The sequence below is a fragment of the Rhinoderma darwinii genome, chromosome 8, assembly GCF_050947455.1.
Source record: "Rhinoderma darwinii isolate aRhiDar2 chromosome 8, aRhiDar2.hap1, whole genome shotgun sequence".
NCBI lineage: Eukaryota > Metazoa > Chordata > Amphibia > Anura > Rhinodermatidae > Rhinoderma > Rhinoderma darwinii.
Window position 1 is genome coordinate 82,430,796 of NC_134694.1, and position 23,822 is coordinate 82,454,617.

The 23,822-nt window shown below is 43.8% G+C and overlaps 1 protein-coding gene across 6 annotated transcripts in view; it reads left to right on the plus strand.

Annotated features, from left to right (window-relative positions):
- The window catches only part of PAK3 (p21 (RAC1) activated kinase 3), a 182,549-nt gene that overhangs the window by 91,721 nt on the left and 67,006 nt on the right, over window positions 1-23,822 (plus strand). For all 6 annotated transcript variants that reach the window (XM_075835822.1, XM_075835821.1, XM_075835824.1 and 3 more), the window contains exon 2: window positions 15,081-15,277. In XM_075835822.1, the coding sequence (XP_075691937.1) occupies window positions 15,103-15,277 (175 nt within the window). In that variant the 5' untranslated portion in view covers window positions 15,081-15,102. The remainder of the gene's footprint in view (window positions 1-15,080; window positions 15,278-23,822) is intronic.

Here is a 23,822-nt window from a genome sequence, read left to right on the forward strand (position 1 = left end):
CTGATAAACCGTCTGTAATTGGCGTAGAGTGGAATTTACGAACATTCACCCTATTCCAATTCTGCTCCTGTCTGCGATAGGCACTTCCAAATTTCCTGCAGCAAAGGAGCATCTACTACATTTTATATACCGGCTTTATTATTCATTGAATTGAGTAGACTGGACATGAGATCATGATGTGTAAGCTCCGTGCATGTCCCCTTTAAACTTTAGTTTAGGGCTGATCAGGGATATTGCACAGACAGAAACTTTCACTTGTGACAACAAAAAAAAAGTTGCCAAGTCTTGCCGGGCTGGTTTGGCCAGTGAGGTGTGTTCTGTGGGCTTTACAGTCTTTTTTACTGTACTGTAACAGAAGAATCATGATGCATGCAGACATGAGAGAATTGTGAGTATATAAATCCTAAAGAGTGCCTCCGGCTTTATGGTGCTAGGCTTAAAATGGGAAATTGCATAAACAAGGCTGTATAAATAATGGGCCTATCCAGAAAGAGATCAAGCTAGCCGGGTTACGTTCAGGTTACCTGTGGCTTTGCTGAATGCAGTCTCCATATGGGAAGCAGATTGCAGAACATCTAAAGCATGATCGCTGGCTGGCAGGAAAACAACAGGAGAATTAAAGTGTATCTCCAGCTGTCGCCATGTAGTTAACTAGTATAATGTGCACAATAACTTTACTATTGATCACTTCTCTGTTCCGCCACAGAACTATTAAAAAACAGCATATAGATATTATACCCTAGTGGGACAAGTGGGGGGGGGGGGGGGGTGAAGGTGGGTTGGTGCTCAGTAATAAATGGAGCGTTAAAGCTAAACCTAAATATATTGAGAGAATATTATATTCTTATACGATGTACAGTGTCTGTCAGTCATCCGCTATGAAAAGCTTCATGTGATTCGGTCTGTGACTACTGGTTCTGAGGCATTGTGGAAAGTACAGTGCTTGTGAAAGTATTCACTCCCCTTGGTGTATTTTGTTGCATTACAACCTGGAATTAAAATGTTAGATTTGATTTTATGTAATAGACCTGACCGACTAGTCCAAATTGTTACATTGGAATGGAAAGAAAAAATATCTTGTTTTTAAAAATCTAAAAACTGATATGTATTTACCCCCTTTGCTATGAAACCCCTAAATAAGGTCTGGTCAAACCAATGAACCAGATGTCACATAATGGATTGCACACAGGGGGGCCTTAATCAGCCAAAGTGTCACATGACGTCGGTATAAATACACCTGTCCTAAATGGTCTAGAACATCATTAGGCCTCGTTTACACAAGCGTGATATACGTCCGTGCGACGCGCGTGCTTTTCACGCGTGTCGTACGGACCTATGTAAGTCTATGAGGGCTTGCAGATAGTCCCTGAGTTTTGCTGAGCGTGAGTCCGCTGAAAAAAACTCATGACATGTCCTATATTTGTGCGCTGTTCGTGCAACAGCTGTCAAACTCTGAATGTAAACAGAAAAGCACCACGTGCTTTTCTGTTTACAAACATCCAAACGGAGGAAAATCTTGCAGCCGCACATCATGCGCTGATGACACACGGAGCTGTTAAGTGCCTTTTGCAAAGAGGCCAGCCATAACACTGGAGCGCCAAAGATCCACAGCGGAGATGGAAGTATCTGTCCATTGTACCCCTCTAAGCCGTAAACTCCACATAGGAGGGGCTTTAAGGAAGAGTGGCCAGGTAAAAAAGCCATTGCTTAAAGAAAAACACTAGATAATACAGCATGTGGCAAACTCTCAAAACACATAGAAGAATGTTCTCTGGTCAGATGAGACAAAAATTTTACTTTTTGGCCACCATGGGGAACTCTGTGTGTGTGTGGCACAAACCCAACACTTCCCATCACCCCAAGACCACCATTTCCATATTGAAGCATGGTGGTGGCAGCATTATGCTGTGGGGATTGGACAGTGTCACAGCCATAGTAACACGCCCCCTTGCCAGTACACGCCCCATTGACTGTTCAGGGGTTACTTAAATATCGGGCGCCAAATATAACCGCACCGCTATCTAAATAACAGAGGAAGGTAGAAAAAAATGGGAAGTGCCCCAGGGTTTGTGCAGCCCTGCCCATTACATGCTGCACTCAGCTGCACATGTATGGGGAGGTGAGAGGTTCTCTTTAATTCAATGTTGTAATGCAACTAATGAACTCTAGCTTGTACAGTATGCTATGCAGTTGGAGTCTACACCAGGGGTATATCTGGGTATATATATCTTTTATCTCATAGGACTCAGATAACTGATTCTGAGAAGACATTTGCAAACTTGGCAGATCTAATTTATTTATTTACATTATCTTTGATACTGATCTTTAAATTGTATCTGTCGTTTCATGTGAATTTTCAGAATAAGCCGTTGTGTTTGTATAGGAGAAATACCACTATTTCTGACCACTAAAAATGACTTGTGTCATACGTTTTCAGCAGGCTCTATCTCTAGTTGTCAGTTGTCCCTGAGCTCCGCTCCAGATGGGGAGGAGACTACCTGCTATGATGTCTCCCATACACAGAACACAGGGATAAAAGGAGATCCTTCTCCCCTATCTTTCTCACACAATCTCAGCAGCAGTATGGAGGACATTATATGGCAGTATTTAGCAGTGTTGCTGTGAATCCAGCACTGGGGTGAGGTAGTAGGACACTTACTAAAGCAGCAGCGCGTCTCTGTGTGTATGTGTCTCTCTGCAGCTGCTTCCTCTTCAAAGATGTCTATGGGCAACAGCTGTAATCTGATCTCTCATTGAGGCTGATAATCCACCTTCATTATTGCCTCTGTCAAGATGCATTTTAGCAGTGAATTTAGAATGAGTGATCAATACATGAGGCTAAAGAAGCAGCTGAAAAGTGAAGTAAGGCATTATTCTGTAGTAAGTTATATTACAAAGTTTCTCATCTACGTTTGTACCAGTGATTTATGGGGGGAAAAAAAGTTGAAAGGACAGTTACTCTTTAGGCCCAGAACCTTCAAAGGATATATCTGCAGAGGATAGGAGTAAATTGCTGGGTAATATACTTTAATGCAGGTTGAAGTAATCTAAAGTATGGAAGAATAAGTAGAAGGGAAAATAACGCAGTTTTCCCAGAATTCTACCAACTCTTGATTTCTAGTAAAAATATGGAGGAAATGGTTCACAGTCTATTGTCGAAAGTCCATCACTATGTAAACAGACTTTAAAACATAAGTTTTGCTTCTTTTATTTCCATGACCTGCTTTCTGTGACATTCCTGCTTGTGGAGATACAAGTTCAGAGCTCAATCGACATTCCCTGTATAATATACTCTCTCACTCCCTTCTCCAAATGTCCAAAACAGTGTCTCCTCGCTCTACCACACTGACGTGGCTATGGAAACTGTGTTTTCCGTGATGAAGACCTACGTTAATGTTTGAAAGTGTTTTGTGTGTGTGTTTTTTTTTTTTTTTTTTTATAAAAATCTGTATTAGCGTGTGTTAATAATAAACTTTGTAAATGCATTTTATTAAAAATAATTTTTACTTTTTGAGATACCACGTTATCTAGTGCTGAATCCTCTATCTGTCAGGTCAGCGGCTCTGATAGGTAGGGTAAGCCTGAGATCATACGGGGCGGATACGCTTTGTAAAAGCACGCCGCGTATCCACCCTGTGCGCCACAGGGAATTCCAGGCGAAAAACCGCACCAAACCGCACTTAGCCAGCCTGCTAGCAGGCCGTCCTCCTGGGATGACGTTTCACCCCAGGAGACCGCTGCAGCCTGTGGTTGGACTTCAGCGGCGGTCACATGGGATGAAGCGTCCTCCCAGGAGGCCGGCACCCTCATGTCATCCTGGCAACCTGTGATTGTCTGCAGCGGTTACATGGGATGAAGCATCATCCCAAGAGGCCGCTCTAGATGGAGGAACACAGAATTCTTGGTAAGTATAAGGTTTTTTTTGCGGCGGAATTGTTGCGAACCTGCCTCAAAAACTCAACAACTCCTATTTTCTGCGGGATTTACCTCCGCATTGAATTCATTGGGGAAAACAAGTAAGCAGCACTTATGCAAATGGGATTAAAATTCCGCACCGCAGGTCAATTACTGAACGTTTATTACGCTCCTTTACGCAGCATGTGGATGAGGTTTGTTTTATCTCATCCACTTTGCTGCTACTGTATTTGCTGCGGATTTTCCACAACTAATTCCGTTATGGAAAATCTGCAGTATTTACGCAACGTGTGAACTGACCCTAACAGCCGGTCCTGCTAAACACCGGATCGAGCTGTTCCCGATCAGGGACAAACTGGGTTTGTTTATAGTCTATAACCGTGGAGCAGCAGCTGCATCAACCTTGTGTACGTTTGTCCGCATAGGAGCTGTGTGCACAAAAAACTGTAGGATATTTTTGATCAGGTTTATTTTAGAAGTTGCATCATTTTTTGTTTTCGCTGAATTGGAGCAAAGAAAGAAAATGGTTGCAAAAGTGCACATAACCTTTCACATTTGTGCTGTCTGGCTCCTTTACCCCTCTGTCTCTGCTGAAAGGCAGGTGTCACTAAGGAGGTAAATGAGAGAGCAAATAATATGGATATAGACTTTTTGCTGGCTATATCCGAGAACACTAGCATGCTGTGCCTTTGTCCCTAGGAAGGAGCAGGTGCCAGCGGGGGGGGGGGGGGGGGGGCTATATCAATATCAGGAAAAATGGTGGAGAGATGCAGACATTTAATTCACACTTGGGTTGATTCATAGTGTTAGGGTATTATCTCCCCCTCCCTTACAAATCTCTTTTGCAGGGGGATTTTAAACAGAAAAACGGTTCCAAAGTCAAAAGCTCAGTGATTTGCAATGTACAGACTGAGATTCACTTATAAAAGTAGTGCACAGTATTCTATAAAGCATAAATCCCATTCCAGCTGTAATTTTTCTTCAATGGGTAATAAAATGGAAGAGGTGACCTAAATGGTTGCTGTGGGCGATATCTCTACTTTTTCCTATTATAAGCTTTCATAGATGAGTCCCATTCTAAATGAGATCCAGAAGGCTTTTCTTCATATTGTGCCTCTCCCCATTTCTTCCAGTTGGAGCTCTCCTGCATTTCTTATTTCTAGGTAGCGATGAAGTTCACACAAGGACATGTCACTTTTATTAGTTGCAAAATTTGATTGCTGTTGAACTGAGCGTGCCGCCAGATGAGCCGCACAGGCTATGGTGTCTGCATTACTCTATAGTATATTAAAATGAATAAACTATACAGTGTTTAAATAAAATGAACAAATCTTTATATTTAATATATGTAACTAGAGCAATAAATATACCACAAATCTGTGTGAGATTTGCCATTTAAAGGGGGTTTTCCACGTTCTGACAACTGATGACCTATCCACTGGATAGGTTATCAGTATATGATCGGTGCGGGTCCGACACATGGTCTGATCAGCTGATCCGGCTGCCTCCGGGCAACGGATGTTTTGAACGATATGCAGTAGTTGGAGCCAGTAGCAGATGGCTCTGACCATGGCATAGCGGCCATTCAGCAGAACTGTGATCTCTGCTCCTATTCACTTAAATAAGAGCAGAGCTGCAGCTCGGCCGCTATTCTTTGACCGGAGCCATCGGTTTCCGGCAATATCGTCCGATGCACGGTGGCAGCCGAAGCAACTTATCGGTGCCGGGTCCAGGTGTCAGACCTGCACAGCTTATATACTGATGACCTATCTGGTGGATAGGTCATCAGTTGTCAGAACGTGGCAAATGCAAATACATTATTCTTCTATTACTGTTATATTCTACTTCAGAGTACAGATCGATATACCTGTTATGCTGTTTATTCACTAAATAGATACGGCTGTAAGCAGTAGCCTGTATTCTGCTAGCAGGTTTGCAGGACTTGTGTTGGAAATTTGAGTATCCTGCTTTTCTGCTTGTTACCCCTGTTTATAATATTTAGAGATTCTCTAGTGACTGGTATAGTGCCAAGGGACTGGCGCAGTGCAAATGTGGTGCATTTTTCAAAAAGGGCGCTAGGTCTTCCCCAAATAATTATAGACCAGTAAGTAGGGCTGGGCGATTTAATCTAATTAATTTGATTAATTCGCCCTCAAGGGCTCTCACGATTCTGTTTTTTAACAGAATCGTAGAATCGATTCTTTAGTTGCGCCGTGCTGAGGGAGGAAGCTCCGCCCCCATCGCCTTGTCACTGCCTGGTCCACCCGTTCTGTCTCTCCTTCCCCATGGAACTGCTGTTCTGTAGTGAACAAAATGATACAGTACGGAACAGCAGTTCTGTGGGATAGCAGAGACTCCTAGTACATAGCCACATCGCCCTGTAGATACCGCCCCTCTGTAGATAGCACCCCCCTTGTACCTTGTAGATCGCACCACAACCCCACTTATATATAGCGCAGCTGTAGAAAGCACCACCTTGTAGATCGCACCCCTCCCCCCGTTCCTTGTAGATCTGTTAACCTGTTCCCTGCTGGGGAACACAGAAGTTGTAATCAATTGGATATACATTTTTCAAATTGTGTTTATGATAAAATAAAGTATTTGCAGAGGTTAAAAGTTGTGACGTTACGTACAATAATTATAGCAATATGTGTTAAAAAGTTATTTATATAAATAAAATGTATTAAATTATCTCCTGGTATTACCAAAACGTTAACATTTTTGAGCATTTTAGGCCGTTTGTGACTTTTCTACATCCAAAAACTGTTTTAGAAACCTTAAACTCCCCTATAGTGTTTTTGGACGTTGCAAAGGTATTTGACGCTGTCCCTCATAGACGTCTAATGGGTAAATTTAAGGTCTATACGTTTAGAAAGTATCGTTTGTAAAAAAAAAATTATAGGTGTTTTTCTATGAAGGACATTTATGACATCCACAGGATATGTCATAAATGTCAGATGCAGGCTCCACCTCTGGGACCCACACCTATCTCTAGAACGGGGCCCCCTAAACTCTGTTCTAGCTTTCTGTGCTCTCCCGGCCCCTTGATTACATGTGGAGTTACTGAAACAGCGTAACTCGCTGGGCTACACTGTTTCCATAAGTCCCACAGAACTGAACAGTAGTTACGGAAACAACGTAGCTCACATGCTACGCTGCTTCCGTAACTGCCATCCACTAATATGGGAGTTAGGGAGACAGCGTAGCTAAGCGAGTTACGCTGCTTCAGCAACTCCACATGCAACCAAGTGGCCGCTGGTTCAAGTCCCCTAGGGGTACTAATAAAATGTGTTGAAAATTTATTGAACGTTTTTTGTTTTTTTTTAGAATCCAAAAAAAAATAAAAAAATCTTTTCCCATTTTCCCCAAGCACAACGTAAAAAATAAAATAATTCGCTATTGCTGCGTTCATAAAAGTCTGATCTATTACAATATACAATTATTTAACTCGCACGGTGAGTTTAAAAATTGTAAACATCAAAATAGTTTTTTGGTCACCTTAGCGCTTAAAAAATGTGTTAAAAAAAAACTGTATGTACCAAAAAATGGTGCCAATAAAACTACAACTGGTCCCGCAAAAAATAAGCCCTCTCACCGCTCAATCGATAAAAAAAGAAAATAAAAAAATTTATGGCTCTCAGAATGTGGTGAAACAGAATAAATTATTTTTTTACAAATAATTTTTTTCCTATTTCCTGTTGTCTAAAACCTGGGTGCGTCTTATGGTCAGGTGCGTCTTATATTCCGAAAAATACGGTATATAAATATATGAATGGCCCATACAAGAAATATAGTGAAATCCTGTTTCATATTTAGCCCCATCAAAAGACAAGGGAGCGCTCCCTCCCAGCACCCTGCCAAACAACTGTTTTGAATGGGCCACAGGGCTTGTACAAGCGCTGCTTTCCCTTCATTTCCTTTGCTCCTCACACTGTCAATCACCGACCCATTTGCAGCAGCGGCGGCTCAGCCTTCTCCCATTGAATTGAACAGACTGTAAGGCCTCATTTACACGAACGTATTATACGCGCGTGCGACGCGCGTGCTTTGCACGCATGTCGTACGCACCTATATTAGTCAATGGGGCAGTTTAGACGATGCGTGAATTGCGCTCAGCGCGTGTGCGCAGAAAAAAACTCACGACATGTTCTATAATCGTGCGTTTTTCGCGCACTCACGCACCCATTGAAGTCAATGGGTGCGTGAAAACCACGCATGCCGCACGGAAGCACTTCCGTGCGAACTGCGTGATTCGCGCAAGAGCTGTCAAACTCCTGAATGTAAACAGAAAAGCACCACGTGCTTTTCTGTTTACAAACATCCAAACGGAGTGTCAAATTCGAGATGAGCGCACCGAACTTCACCGGGTTCGGCCAAACTCGTTTTGACCGAAACCGGTAAAAAATGTTCGGGTACGCGACGTCAGGAGACAGTCACTGTCCACGGTGCTGAAAGCGTTAAACTGGTTCAGCACCATGGACAGTGACTTCCCCTCCGAAAATCCATGAACCTGTAAAAAAAAAAAGACGTTCTGACTTACCGATAACTCCGGTCCGACCTCCCGGGATGACAGTTCAGTCAAAGTGACAGCTGCAGCCAATCACAGGCCAAGCACAGGCTGCAGCCAATCACAGGCTGCAGCGGTCTCATGGACTGCGGCGTCATCCTGGGAGGTGGGGCCGGATGACAAGAGAGGGACGCGTCACCAAGGCAACGGCCGGGAGCCCGGACTGGGGGAAGCAGGAAGTTCTTGGTAAGTATGAAAGTCTTTTTTTATTCACAGGTTGGTGTATATTGTGTTCGGCATTCACTATCGAGGGTGCTGAAAGAGTTACTGCCGATCAGTTAGCTCTTTCAGCACCTTGGACAGTGACGGGCGTCGACTAGCCTCATCTCTATGATGGCGGCTGCGCGAAAATCACGCAGCCGCGCATCATACACGGATGACACACGGAGCTGCCAAGTGCCTTTTGCGCGCGCAAAACGCAGCGTTTTTTGCGCGCGCAAAACGCACACGCTCGTGTAAATGAGGCCTAATACTGTGAACTGCCGCTACAAGTGTGTCAGCAATTGACAGTGTGAGCAGTAAAGGGAATGAAGGGGAAGCAGCGCTCGTACGAGCACTGCGGCCACTTTAAAACAGCTTTTCGGAAATTAGACCCCTCTCCCAAGGTATTAATTTATCGACCTGTCAAAGATTTGAAAATCTGCCGTGTAAAATGTCTGTGGGTGAGATTTGTAAAATCTCATCTACTTGCCTTGTACTGTAATCCGCTGCAGGCTTTACCTGCGCAAATCTGCAGGTAAAATCTGCAGTGAATCCGCCACATGTAAAGTCACTCTAAGGCTGGCGCTACATGGTGACTTTGGCCGCGACACATGTCGCACCACCATAGATCGCTATGTCCCGTAGCCTACACTGCAAGCAATAAAAGTCCATTATGGTCGCGTTGCGACCTGCAAGTAACTGTGACGTGGGACTAGTAAAAAAGTTAAAAAAAAGAAATAAATGAAAAGCCCAATTTTTCCCCTTACAAACTGCTTTATTAAAAAACAAAATAAAGTAAAGTTACACATATTTGATATCGCTGCATCCGTAACTACCCCAACTATAAAGTTATTACATCATTTAACCCACACGGTGAACGTAGTAAAAAATAAAAAAAACAATGCAAAAATTGCTGTTTTCTTTTGAATCCTGCCTTAAAAAAAAAAGATAAAGAGTGATCAAAAAGTCGCATCTACTCCAAAATGGTCGTCTCGCAAAAAAACAGCCCTCATACAACTGCATCGGTGAAAAAATGAAAAAGTTATGGCTCTTCAAATATGTGTAAAAGTAGTAAAACATGAAAAATCTATATAAATTTGGTATCATTGCAATTGCAACAACCCGCTGAATAAAGTTAGTGTTTTATTTATACCACACAGGAAATTGCGTCAATTTAGGACGCAAAAATGTGTGGCGAAATTGCAGTTTTTTTTCTATTCCCCCCCCCAAAAAAAGTGAATAAATGTTAACCAATAAATTCTATGTACCCCAAACTGGTGCTATTAAAAATTACAACTTATCCCGCAAAGAACAAGACCTTATACAGCTATGTAGACGCAAAAATAAAAGTTATATCTCTTTTGAATGAGATGATGGAAAAACGTAAATAATAGCTTGGTCACGAAGGTCTAAAATAGGCTGGTCACTAAGGGGTTAACTTGTTCTTGCACTTTTGGTTGATCTCCGCTGTTTAACTGGTTGTGGTGTTTTCTGCAAATTTTTTTAATTCATTTATCATGCATGATTTTCTGATTCCATATAAAACAATTATTGTTGCCTATTGGAGATCATCGGCAACCAGCCTGGTTCTCGCTGTCTAGTTTCCTGTGTTAACATCTGCTTTGCATAGAGAACTAAATGGGGAAAAGAATTTGTGTCATTAAATGTGTGAAAGGAACTGGAGCATGGTAAACCTCAACTATTGTGTTTCAAAGTCAACTCTCAAAGTATAGCAATCACTGTGTTGTCCTCATGATGTGATAAATAAAGCTTTAAAGACTTAGTTTTGCTCTATTTTTGGGAAAAAATATTTGCCATATTTTTCCACGACAAATATTTGTCAGACTCCACCCACTTCTCCATCTCTACACTTATTAAATGCTTATAGTAATTTAACAGCTAAGGGCCTGTTCACATCACCGTTCGCTTTCCGTGCCGGGGGTTCCGTCGGAGGAAAGTCAAACTGAAACCACAGCTTCCGTTTCCGTCATTGGTATTGGTATCAATGGTGACGGAAACATTGCTATTGGTTTCCGTTCATCACCATTCCGGCAGGTTTCCGTTTTTCCGACGGAATCAATAGTGCAGTCGACTCCGCTATTGATTCCGTCAATAAAATGGAAACCTGCCGGAATGGTGACGAACGGAAACCGTTAGCAATGTTTCCGTCACCATTGATCTCAATGGTGACTGAAACGGAAGCTGTGTTTTCACTTTCCGTTGTGGAGTTCACCAGGAACGGAGAGCGAACGGTGATGTGAACAGGCCCTAAGGCTTCGTTCACATCTGCGTTGGGGTGCCGTTCTGACGTTCCGTCTGAGCTTTCCGTCAGAACGGAACCCTGAACAGAAACGAGCTCCGACGGAAAGTTAGAACGGGACCCCAACGCAGATGTGAACAAAGCCTTCTCTCCACCATGGATTAGAAAAATTAAGAAAATAGAAAACAAAAGTACAACCTATGTGACCCATCTAACAGCTCATGTACATGGCAATCTCCAGATTACTGACCCTTAGGGCACTATATGCCTACACGCTGCTGTATGGGGCCTGCATGAGACCCAATGAATAAGCCTGTGATATTGCAGCCACAATTTAATTCCAAATCTGTGAGAGCAAAAAACCTTTTGTGTGTCTCCATATTACGACTCCATACAACACCGATCTGCAATGCGGCTGTGTGCATGAGCCCTAATGGTAAAAATCAAATATCACTGGAATCTAACAGGGGTGTCATTAATTTTAGAATTATTTTAATAGATTTTTTTTTTCTTTTAAGTATCAAAATATCAATTCTTATTTCAAAGAAAAAACCTTGAGTTTTAAAATGACATGCATGTGATAGTTTGCGAGTTTTACCGACTGTCACAAGCATTCCTCTCTAGAGAGTAAAGTCACTGCTGCCTCCTATGAATTTACTCTGAGGATTAAAATGTATGAATTTTAGACATTGCGTAGGAAATCTTCATTCATTTACATATAGATACTGCTATTTTATTAAGCCGCTTACAATGGACGTAGGTCCATTGAATTGTTGCATTGTGCGTCTTTCTGGCAACTGGGATTTTAAAACCAACATTTATTCCTAATGAAGCAATTGGAACAGTTCAGTATTTGTAATTGGTGGGTGCTGCCAAATAAGACGTGTATTCTTCTATGGGCCACAAAACTCTGACTTTCTGCTGAATGTCTCCGCTACATGACTGGAGTCTCCTTAGAGAACTTGCGATGAACTGGAACGACAAAGAGTAACCCTCAAAGTCAATGAATAGAAGCAGCGTTTGTAATGCAAGGGAGCTCTGTGTCTTTTTTAAATGCATATCCTGTAGACTGGGATCTTCGCATGTAGACTTGACGACAAAGAATGCAATTTTTTTATTTAGAGTTCCAATTCTCTGCAAAGCAAATTACAGAAAAATCAAACATTTAAGATCCAGTGATCTCTGCGGTATGTAGGATTAAGGGCAAAGCTCCACGTGGCGGAATTGCTCTTGAATTCCGCTGCGGACACTCCGCAGCGTTAATCCGCAGCAGAGCCGTTTCTCCATTGCCTTCCACTTCTTTTTAGTAGGCTTCGTTTACACGTGGCTGAAAATTCCGCTGCGGAGCATAAGCTGCGGTGCGGAATTTGGTGTCCGCAGCATACAATGGATGTTGCGGACTGGTTGCGGACTCATTGCGGAAGTTCTCCATTGACTTCAATGGAGATTCTAATTTCCGCAATGAAGTCCGCAGCTGTCATGCACATGTTATGTGTGCTGCGGATGCGTCTTACTTTTTTGACATGACATTTCTTCATTCTGGCTGGACCTAGGTATTTCTAGGTCTACAGCCAGACTGAGGAAGTCAATGGGGCTCCCGTAATTACGGGAGCGTTGCTAGGAGACGTCAGTAAATAGTCACTGTCCAGGGTGCTGAAAGAGTTAAGCGATCGGCAGTAACTGTTTCTGCACCCTGGACAGTGACTACCGATCCCAATATACAGCAACCTGTCAAAAAAATAGAAGTTCATACTTACCGAGAACTCCCTGCTTCTTCCTCCAGTCAGGCTTCCCAGGATGACGTTTCAGTCTAAGTGACGGCTGCAGCCAATCACAGGCTGCAGCGGTCACATGGACTGCCGCGTCATCTAGGGAGGTCGGGCTGGATGCCGAAAGAGGGACGCGTCACCAAGACAACGGCCGGTAAGTATGAAATTCTTTTACTTTCACTAGGGAAAGTGCTGTCCCTTCTCTCTATCCTGCACTGATAGAGAGAAGGGAAGCACTTTTACCGCAGTACACAGCAGCTAGTCCGCATCAATTTACTTCACATTTTGGGCAGATCCGCCGCAGAATCTGCAACGCAGATTCTGTGCGGCATTGATGCGGACAGCTGCGGAGGAAAACCGCCACGTGGGGCCATGCCCTAATAGTAACAAGTGACTGTGTTTCATTATAAGTGTGACCTGATGAAAATCCCGTTATGATCCAGTAGTTTAGTAACTTACAACATATGTCACTGGTTCCATATGCGAAATGTCATAGTCTAGTGGGATTGTCATATACTGGTCACCTACACATGGTGGATATTGCGGCTTTGCCCACTGTACCACCTTTGATGAAACTTTACCCCACCTAGATCCAAGACCAAGCATAAGTAATCTTTTGACGCTGGTCACTTTGACACTAATCGAAAGAACTTGACTTTAAAGGGGTTATCCATGGACCAAAATTTACTTTGGATTTATATTTTATGTGAAAAGAAATCACTTACTAATGTACTTTCATTTTTTAATTCTGTACTGAATCATGCAGCTCAAACCCGGTGAAGTTGTGCCGGAGGTCCCGTGGTTTTTGTAAAATTGATGACATGCCAACACAGCACCACGTGAATGAGGGCTCTTTCCTGTGCCATTCGTGTTGGCGTGTTATCAAGCTCATGACCGCAAGGAGCTGGCACATTGCCTACCGCTGGAGTCCCAAAGCAGAGCATCAGCCGACGTCACTGTCCAAATATGGACCGTGATGTTGGGAGCAGTGCTGAAGTCCTCGGCAGAGTATCAGCTGGTGCTCTGTTTGGGGACTCCAGCGATCGGAAACTCCTCACGTCACTGTCAATACACGGATAGTAACGTTGGGAGCAGGGCTGGAGTCCCTGGGCAGAGTGCCAGCTGATGCTGTGCTCGGAGACTCCAGAGATAGGCAATGTGCTAGCCTTTTGCGGTCATGTGCTTGATAACACGCCTACACGAATGCCACAGGAAGCAAGCGCACAGTCACATAGGGCGTCATCAATATTAGGAAAACTACAGGACTCCCGGCACAACTTCACCGGGTTTGAGCTGCACTATTCCATATAGAATTAAAAATGAACGTACATTAGTAAGTGACTTTATTTTCAGACAAAAATATAAATCCCAAGCAATTTTTGGTTGCCGGATAACCCCTTTATAATCCATGTTAAAGTAGATCTGGCAAATACGGATACGTCCTGATTTCTGCGCGAGTTAGGATCCATCTGTCATTCCTCAATAACTTTCTTTCCTGGGGTTCATCTATTTCAGGGTGTCTTGCTTCTTTTCTCTTGTAGTCTGACACTATCCGCTATTGGTTTCTGGAATAGCCCTGTCATCTGTATACTGATGGTGTGCACGATTCTAGATCTTGAAATATTTACCAGATTATGTATGTATGTATGTATGTATGTATAGGACTGACAATCCTATTGGTTGGTTTTTAAGATTTAATACTGTGCAGGAACCGGACAAAAACGACATTTATGTGTTTTACATTACAGGACTCCAGGAGCGTAAGGTTTTAAGTAAAAATCGACTGTATAAGCGGAATGAAAAATAGAATTTTCAGTTCGGTTACAGATACTTTAAGGCTGGGTTCACACGACCTATTTTCAGACGTAAACGAGGCGTATTATGCCTCGTTTTACGTCTGAAAATACGGCTACAATACGTCGGCAAACATCTGCCCATTCATTTGAATGGGTTTGCCGACGTACTGTGCAGACGACCTGTCATATACGCGTCGTCGTTTGACAGGACGTGTAAAAATACAGCCTCGTCAAAAGAAGTGCAGGACACTTCTTTGGACGTTTTTGGAGCTGTTTTTTCATAGACTCCAATGAAAACAGCTCCAAAAACGGATGTAAAAAACGGCTCAAAAAAGTCTGAAAATCAGGGGCTGTTTTCCCATGAAAACAGCTCTGTATTTTCAGACGTTTTTGGTCACTACGTGTGCACATACCCTTATAGTGACAAGCTGTTTAATACCTTTTCCATGCAATATTGTATTAGAACAATGAATAGTCTTAGGTCCTGTACATGTTTTGTGAAGACGTCATCCTTGAAGTTTTTGCATATTGTGTAAGTTGCTCTACTCAGTCTTGATTGTTTCTGTTTACAGGAGGCTGTGAGGACTGCTGAAGATGTCCGATAGTGTGGATATTGAAGAAAAACCTCCAGCCCCCCCTCTTAGAATGAACAGTAATAACCGTGACTCTTCAGCGTTAAATCACTGTTCGAAACCATTACCCATGGCACCTGAAGAGAAGAACAAGAAGGCCAGGCTGCGCTCGATTTTCCCAGGAGGAGGGGATAAAAGTAAAGTATCAGCGTATAACGTTAGAAAAGGAGTCATGTCTGTAGTGACATGTTTTACTTTTATGCTTTTTAGTTGTTTATTGGATTAAAAGCCATTTCATATTGTACAGAACATGATGGGGGGCTCATGTGGTTTGAATTATGAGCTATGACAGACAGCATGTCCTTGGCAATTTACCATAATGAAGTGACTCACAGTTGATCTGTGTTACATTATATGAAGAAAAAAACAACAACATTGGTCATAGAGTGTAGGTTGATATTCGCTAACCAATATCAAAAATGCTCTCCAGTCAAAGTAAATGGATTTTGCAGGATAAGAAAAAAACATGGCTGCCTTCTTCCAGAAAGCACCACGCCTGTCCGTGGGTGGTGTCTGGTATTGCAGCTCCGCTCCATTAAAGTGCATGGGGCTGAGCTCCAATACCACACACAACCTGTGGACAGGTGGGGTGCTGTTTTTGAATAAAGAAGCCATATTTTTCTAATCTTGTACATCGCCTATAATGGACTGGAGAGCAATGCTAAACTGTTACTCCAGTGAAGTATTTTTTACAAGTTGATGCCGGGGCTCCTCTTTCTGGACTTGCGTGTGACGTGTTTACTCATGGGCACCATGGGCTGCTGTTTTCCTTTTATCTGCCATGCATTTAGGAGTTTGATCTCATACGGTCTCCAACAAAGGAGTAGTGATTCTCCCACCCTCTGATGTTCTTGACATTCATGGTGAGCCCCATTCTGAAGGTGATATGAAGAGGTAGTCTTCTTCATGTTCCCTTTCCTGGTACCCCCTTAACGACCGCCCGCCGTCTTTTTTGACGGCAGGCGATGCATGTGCATTGTCTACAGCGACGTCTTTTGGCGTCGCTGTAGAAGAGGCTGATGAGAGCTCCTGTGAGCGCTCATCCTCTAAGCAGGAGCTGTAACTTACAGCTCCTGATCTTAGAGCAGCCTGCTGAATAGAGCTGGGGTTGGAAAACATTCCAACCCCAGTTGTTTAACTCGGTGACCGCAGCATGATTAAAGGGAACTCTCCTATTTGATCTGGTCATCGGAAACACGGTGACATGATCAAACACCAGGGAATCCCTCTCCAGTCAGTCCTGGGGACCTAGAATGGACCCTAGGACTGTCTGCTCAGTTTTCCTGCTGTTCGGGCAGCACATAGTGTGCCCTAACAGAAGCCTGTGTCAAAGTGACACAGTATAATGTATTAGCATACAGGAGTATGCTAATACATTATAAGTAAAAAAAATAAAGTTATAAGTAAAGTTATCCCATAATGGGATTTAAAAAAAGTAACAAAAATAAATTAAAAAAAATGTCCCAAAAAAAAGTGTCATTATTTTACATAAAATATACTTTATTGCCCCTTCATTACATAAAAACAAAAAACCTACACATATTCAGTATCTACACAACCGATATAACCTGAAGAATTAATTTAACAGGTTATTTAGTGTAAAATGTGAACGGGATAAAAAATACACAAGAAAAACAAAGCAGAGAATCGCTTTTTCCTATATTCACCCCGTAAAAAAATAAAATTCTACCCCCAAACTGCGGAAAAAAATACTATTTCCCCTGCGTAAAACAAGGCCTCATACATCCACGTCAATGAGAAAATAAAAAAGTTATGGCTGCAGAAATGCACAGAGGCAAAAACAGAAAAATTTAGCTGGTTGTTAAGGCCTTTTCATTCCCGGCCATTAAGAGGTTAAATAGAGCTCCCGGTAGGCCTGAAGTGATTGTGTTGTGAACTGACCAATTTAGCTTTGTATTATTTGTAATGCAGAGCAAGAAGGTGGCTGAAAAACAGTAAGGCCCCATGCACACGAACGTGCTTTTGCGGCCGCAATTCCCCCGAAAATCCACAGGAGAATTGTGGCCCCATTCATTTCTATGGGGCCATGCACACGACCGTAGTTTTTACGGTCCATGCATGGCCCGTGAGCCCGCACCGCAGAAAGAACGGGCATGTCTTATTACGGCCGTCTTCTGCGGTACGGGCTCATTGAAAATAATGGCCGCAGCCATGTGCATGTCCCGTGATTTGCAGGGTGGCTCGCGGCTGACAGTCCGCAGCCGGCCGACCCGAAAATCACGGCCGCGCACATGAAAAATTACAATTATTCTCTAGTCATTTGCTTTTGACTGGAGAACCTATTTAAAGAGGAACTACCAAAAGTGTTAGACTCTATTCACACGACAGGGTGTCGTCCATTATTTTCCCGCCCGTTTTGCATCCGTTTCGGGCCATTTTCCCGTTGTTAACGGCCGATTTTGACCCGTTTTGCATCCGTTTTTTCCGCTCTCCGTTTTAAAATCGGATGAATTTCATTTGTACATTTTTTGACACAAACTTCCTTCTGTTGATAATGCCACACACTGCCCCTGTAGGTAGTGCCACACAGCCCCCCCTGTAGGTAGTGCCACACAGCCCCCCAGTAGGTAGTGCCACACAGCCCCCCCTGTAGGTAGTGCCACACAGCCCCCCCTGTAGGTAGTGCCACACAGCCCCCCCCCTGTAGGTAGTGCCACACAGCCCCCCCGTAGGTAGTGCCACACAGCCCCCCCGTAGGTAGTGCCACACAGCCCCCCCTGTAGGTAGTGCCACACAGCCCCCCCTGTAGGTCGTGCCACACAGCCCCCCCATGTAGGTCGTGCCACACAGCCCCCCCATGTAGGTAGTGCCAAACAGCCCCCCCTGTAGGTAGTGCCACACAGCCCCCCTGTAGGTAGTGCCACACAGCCCCCCCTGTAGGTAGTGCCACACAGCCCCCCCCTGTAGGTAGTGCCACACAGCCCCCCCTGTAGGTAGTGCCACACAGCCCCCCCTGTAGGTAGTGCCACACAGCCCCCCCCTGTAGGTAGTGCCACACAGCCCCCCCCTGTAGGTAGTGCCACACAGCCCCCCCCCTGTAGGTAGTGCCACACAGCCCCCCCTGTAGGTAGTGCCACACACTACCTTCTATAGATACTGTCACGGCCCCCCTGTAGGTAGTGCCACACAGCCCCCCTGTAGGTAGTGCCACACAGCCCCCCTGTAGGTAGTGCCACACAGCCCCCCCCTGTAGGTAGTGCCACACAGCCCCCCCTGTAGGTAGTGCCACACAGCCCCCCCCTGTAGGTAGTGCCACACAGCCCCCCCTGTAGGTAGTGCCACACACTATGTAACTATGTATGTAACACTACCTTCTATAGATACTGTCACGGCCCCCCTGTAGGTAATGCGTCACGGCCCCCCTGTAGGTAATGCCACACAGCCCCCCTTGTAGGTAGTGCCACACAGACCCCCTTGTAGGTAATGGTACACAGCCCCCTTGTAGGTAATGCCACACAGCCCCCCTGTAGATAGTGTTACACAGCCCCCTTGTACATAGTCACCCCTCATAGATGGCACCCCCCCTACCTTCCTGTAGGGGGCAGCTCCAGGAGAAGTCCCTCACTTCACTGTCCATATATGGAGTGTGAAGTCAGGGACTTCTCCTGGATCGGAATCCCCGGCCACAGCGGTTGGGATTCCGCTTCAGAAGTCCCTGACGTCACGGTGTCCATATATGGACAGTGAAGTGAGGGACTTCTGAATCAGAATCCCCGGCCACAGCGGTGGGGATTCCACTTCAGAAGTCCCTGATGTCACTGTGTCCATATATGGACAGTGAAGTCAGGGACTTATCCTGGAGCGGAATCCCCAATCCCCGGCCACAGCGTTGCCAAAGCTGTAGCTGGGGATTGGGGATACCGCTCCTACAGGGAGCAAAAAAATACCCTCCTACTCCTCACATGCACTTCGCACTGTGAGGAGGACGAGAGAGGGCCGCGTCTTCCGTCACTCGGAACACATCCAAGTGATGGCCGTGTATTACCCGGCCCCATAGACTTCTATGGGCGCAGGGCGGCCGGGAGAACGGCCGAAAATAGAGCATGTCCCGTTTTTTTGACGGCCCGGTTTCCCGGGCCGTCAAAAGATTGGTCGTGTGAATAGCTCCATTTGGGGTCTATTGTTCTTATTGCAGCTGTGTGACGGACGTTTTTTGAACGGCTGTCACACGGCCGGCAAACCCTGTCGTGTGAATAGGACCTTAAATGAGAGGCCATTTGAGTATACACAAAAAAGGTAAATGTTTTTACTAGCTTACTTTGCATTTGGTTTATGAATACAGTGGGCTTGAAACTATAAGTGCGCTGTATCCTTTCTTCTGAGCGGTTATTCAAATAGTACAATATATTTTGTGCCGTTTGGTATAATAGCTCATTAGACACGTCTTTATAATATGTCCGATCCACTTAAATATGGTGTTGAGCTGTAATTTCATCTACTGTGCAGTATATTACACACATGGTTATCTTATTAAGAAGGTCATCGGATGTTTGACGTATACACCGTGTTCCAAATTATTATGCACATTGGATTTAAGTGTCATAAACCTTTCATTATTAGTTTTTCAATTAAACTCATGGATGGTATTGTGTCTTAGAGCTCTTTGGATCATTGTAATCAATCTCAGAAACCTGTGATAATTAGTCTTCCAGGTGTGCCCAATCAAAGGACAGAAGGACGTTCCACATTATTAAGCAGGCCACAGGTTTCAAGCAATATGGGAAAGAAAAAGGATCTCTCTGCTGCCGAAAAGCGTGAAATAGTGCAATACCTTGGATAAGGTATGAAAACATCGGATATTTCAAGAAAACTTAAGCGTGATCATCGTACTGTGAAAAGATTTGTGGCTGATTCAGAGCACAGATGGGTTTGTTCAGATAAAGGCATAATGAGGAAGGTTTCTGACAGACAAATTAATAGGATTAGGAGAGCAGCTGCTAAAATGCCATTGCAAAGCAGCAAACAGGTATTTGAAGCCGCTGGTGCCTCTGGAGTCCCGTGAACTTCAAGGTGTAGGATCCTCCAGAGGTTTGCAAGTGTGCATAAAGCTATTATTCGGCCACTCCTAAACAATGCTCACAAGCAGAAACGGTTGCAGTGGGCTCAGAAATACATGAAGACTAATTTTCAAACCGTGTTGTTTACTGATGGGTGCCGTGCAACCCTGGATGGTCCAGATAGATGGAGTAGTGGATGGTTGGTGAATGGCCGCCATGTCCCAACAAGGCTACGACGTCCGCAAGGAGGTGGCGGAGTCATGTTTTGGGCTGGAATCATGGGGAGAGAGCTGGTAGGCCCCTTTAGGGTCCCTGACGGTGTGAAAATGACTTCTGCAAAGTACGTCGAGTTTATGACTGACCACTTTCTTCCGTGGTATAAAAAGAAGAACCGTGCCTTCGATAGCAAAATTATCTTCATGCATGACAATGCACCATCTCATGCTGCAAAGAATATCTCTGTGTCACTGGCTGCTATGGGCATAAAAGGAGAGAAACTCATGATGTGGCCCCCATGTTTCCCTGACCTCAACCCTATTGAGAACCTTTGGAGCATCCTCAAGCAAAATATCTATGAGGGTGGGAGGCAGTTCACATCAAAACAGAAGCTCTGGGAGGCTATTCTGACATCCTGCAAAGATATTCGAGCAGAAACTGTCCAAATACTCACAAATTCAATGGATGCAAGAATTGTGAAGGTGATATCAAAGAAGGGGTCCTATGTTAACATGTAACTTGGCCTGCTAAGTTTTTTTTTGATTGAAAGAGCTTTTGATTTCTGTAAATATGACCTCCTGATGCTGCAAATTCAACAAATGACCATTTTAGTTCTCTTTGCAACCTTTAAAATGTTTTGATCTCTGTTGTGCATAATAATGTGAAACAGTGCATTTTGAGTTTTGTACTAAAAAAAAATCTAAAATTTTCATTATACTCCAACGGTTGATGGCTTGAAGATTATACTGACTGTCATTTGCATAGACTTTTTAGGAAAATCAGCGAAAAATAACATTTGCATAATAATTTGGAATACGGTGTATGTCAGGAAAAACCTCCTGATATGTTTCTACATTAAACGTAGGCTGTGGCGGGTGCCTATCAGTGGCATTCATAACCACAGACTTTAAGGGTCAGTTCACACTGTTTTTTTGGCGCTGATTTTGACGCAGAAACTTCGTCGGAATCCGTGCCAGAGGATGGCAGAAATCGTGCACCATTGATTTCAATGGGAGGCGGAGGCGCTTGTTTTCCCAGGTGGTTTCTGGCCGCTCACGTGAAAAATAATTCGGCATATCCTTTTCTTGCCGTGATTTCCACCTCTTGAACTGGGGTCATGAGAGTTCGTGACGTATCCGTTAGTTAAACGGATGCGATTATAGTCTATTGGCGACGGATGCCACGATCATGCATCGGTTTAACATAACTGTCGCCCATTAGCTATAATGGTATTCGTTTAACGGATACGTCATGAAAGTCTATTGAAAAACCTGTGACGTATACGTTAAACTGATGCCTTTTACGTATGCCATACAGTGGCATGCATCACCCATAGGCTCCCATTTAAAAAAAAAAACATGCCTCATGGTATACTTTTTTGCTGGATGGAAAAGCGCAGTCTGTTACGCTATTCTAGGACACTCTTTTGGCCCCCGTTGGGCTAATGGAGCCCTATGGACACGTTTAGCATGTACGTCGGGAGCTTTCCCGACATACTCGCTAAACGTAGAGCGAAAACGTGTTTATGAAAAGGGCCTTACAGCAGTTTTATTGGAGTGCTGGACTTTTTGATGCATTTTTACTTTTTCTTTAAAGACTCAAAAACATACAAGTTAAAGGGGTTGTCCAGTTTGGGGGCTGTTTTTTATACCAATGACCTATTCAAAGGAGGTAATGAGTGCATGATCGGTGGGGATCCAATAGCTGGACCCGGCACAGATCAGCAATTCCGGCTGCTGGAAGCTATGCAGGGTCGGTGGCAGAAACGGAAGGCTCCGACCAATGTGTAGTGGCTGTGCTGCAGTACTACATCTCTTCTCCTATTCAAATGAATAGGAGCAGAGCTGCAGTAACCAAGCATGGTCTCTATATTGTAGTCGGATCCGTCTGCTGTCGGCAGCCGGAACAGGACGCCCACCGATCATATACTGATGACCTATCCTGTGAATAGGTCATCGGTATAAAAAAAACAGCCCCCAAACTGGACAACCCCTTTAGGCTCAATGCACACTATGAGTATTACGTGCGGTTTTGCCTCGTGCAGGAAATCCGCATTGTAATACAGTACCAGCATAGTCCATTAGTTTCCAGGAAAACTCATGTACATGCTGCAGTATGTTTCTCGGGACGGAAGTTGACCTGCGGTGCGTATTTTTAAATCCGCAGCATGTTAATTTGTCTTGCGTTTCCGCTTGCGAATTGTATCTGCCAGTGGAAAATCGCACCAAAACCTGCCGCATGAAAACGCACTGAAAAATGCATCAAAACGTAAAAGCCGCACCAAAAAATGCATCGAAAAAAAACGCACGACCAGGTGCGGTTTTTTTACCTGCAAATTTACTGCGGTTTTGGTGCGTATTTTCCACACCAAAATGAGTCTACATGCACACGTTGCTTAATCTCCCACAGATCAATTATGAAAGTGTAAAAATGCAAGGAGTTTATCCGTTTTTTAAGTGATATCTGTACACTATATATAACAGGCCAATAGTGTAGAGGAAAATTATATGTATGAAAAAGATCTAAATTGACCATGTAAGGAAAAATCCTAAATCTGTTTGAATTGAGTGGCTGGGACTGCACCTTTAATTACTAAGATGTGCAACAGACTCTCCGAAAGGAAATGCCTTCCACATTGATCCTCTAGACTAAGCAATGAAACCCAGTTCTGAGTATTCCTTGTTATCTTGTAAATCATACCCACATGTTTTAACAATTTGGGGTATCTGCCATTGTGTAGAGTTACTAGGCTGCTTTTCATAAAAAATCTTATATTTCAGTCTTCTTGCATGTGCCAAGGGACTGTGCCGAACCCAACGGAAATATACTTGGAATTGCCTTTCCAACCACATTGGGGGTTATTTACGGATCACTGGGGAGAAGAGTGGTAACATTTATATTCCCAGGATTTAGGATACTGTGTAAAGGAGCGCTCAATTCCAAAACCGAAAATGCCTCAAGGGGTTGTTTGAGATTACAAAGTGATTTTGCCAGAAGCTCATGTAGATTTCTGATTATAATTTACAGACTTTAATTTGCGACTTTTCGCCTGTTTGTGACATTTCTACGCTAGAAGACTGGCGTAGAATTGTTGTTAACTTCCCCCTTTGTTAATACATATCACTTTTCAAGATCTCTGCTTGCGGTCTGTTTTGTTTATATCAAGTTGATGAAAATACTTAGGGTATGTTCACACGGCCTATTTTCAGACGTAATTCGGGCATTTTACGCCTCGAATTACGCCTGAAAAAACGGCTCCATTACACCTACAAGCATCTGCCCATTGCTTTCAATGGGTTTTACGGTGTTCTGTTCCCACGAGGTGTTATTTTACGCGTCACTGTCAAAATACGGCGCGTAAAAAGACGCCCGCGAAAAAGAAGTGCATGTCACTTCTTGGGACGTTTTCATTGACTCCATTGAAAAACAGCTCCAGTAACGTCCATAA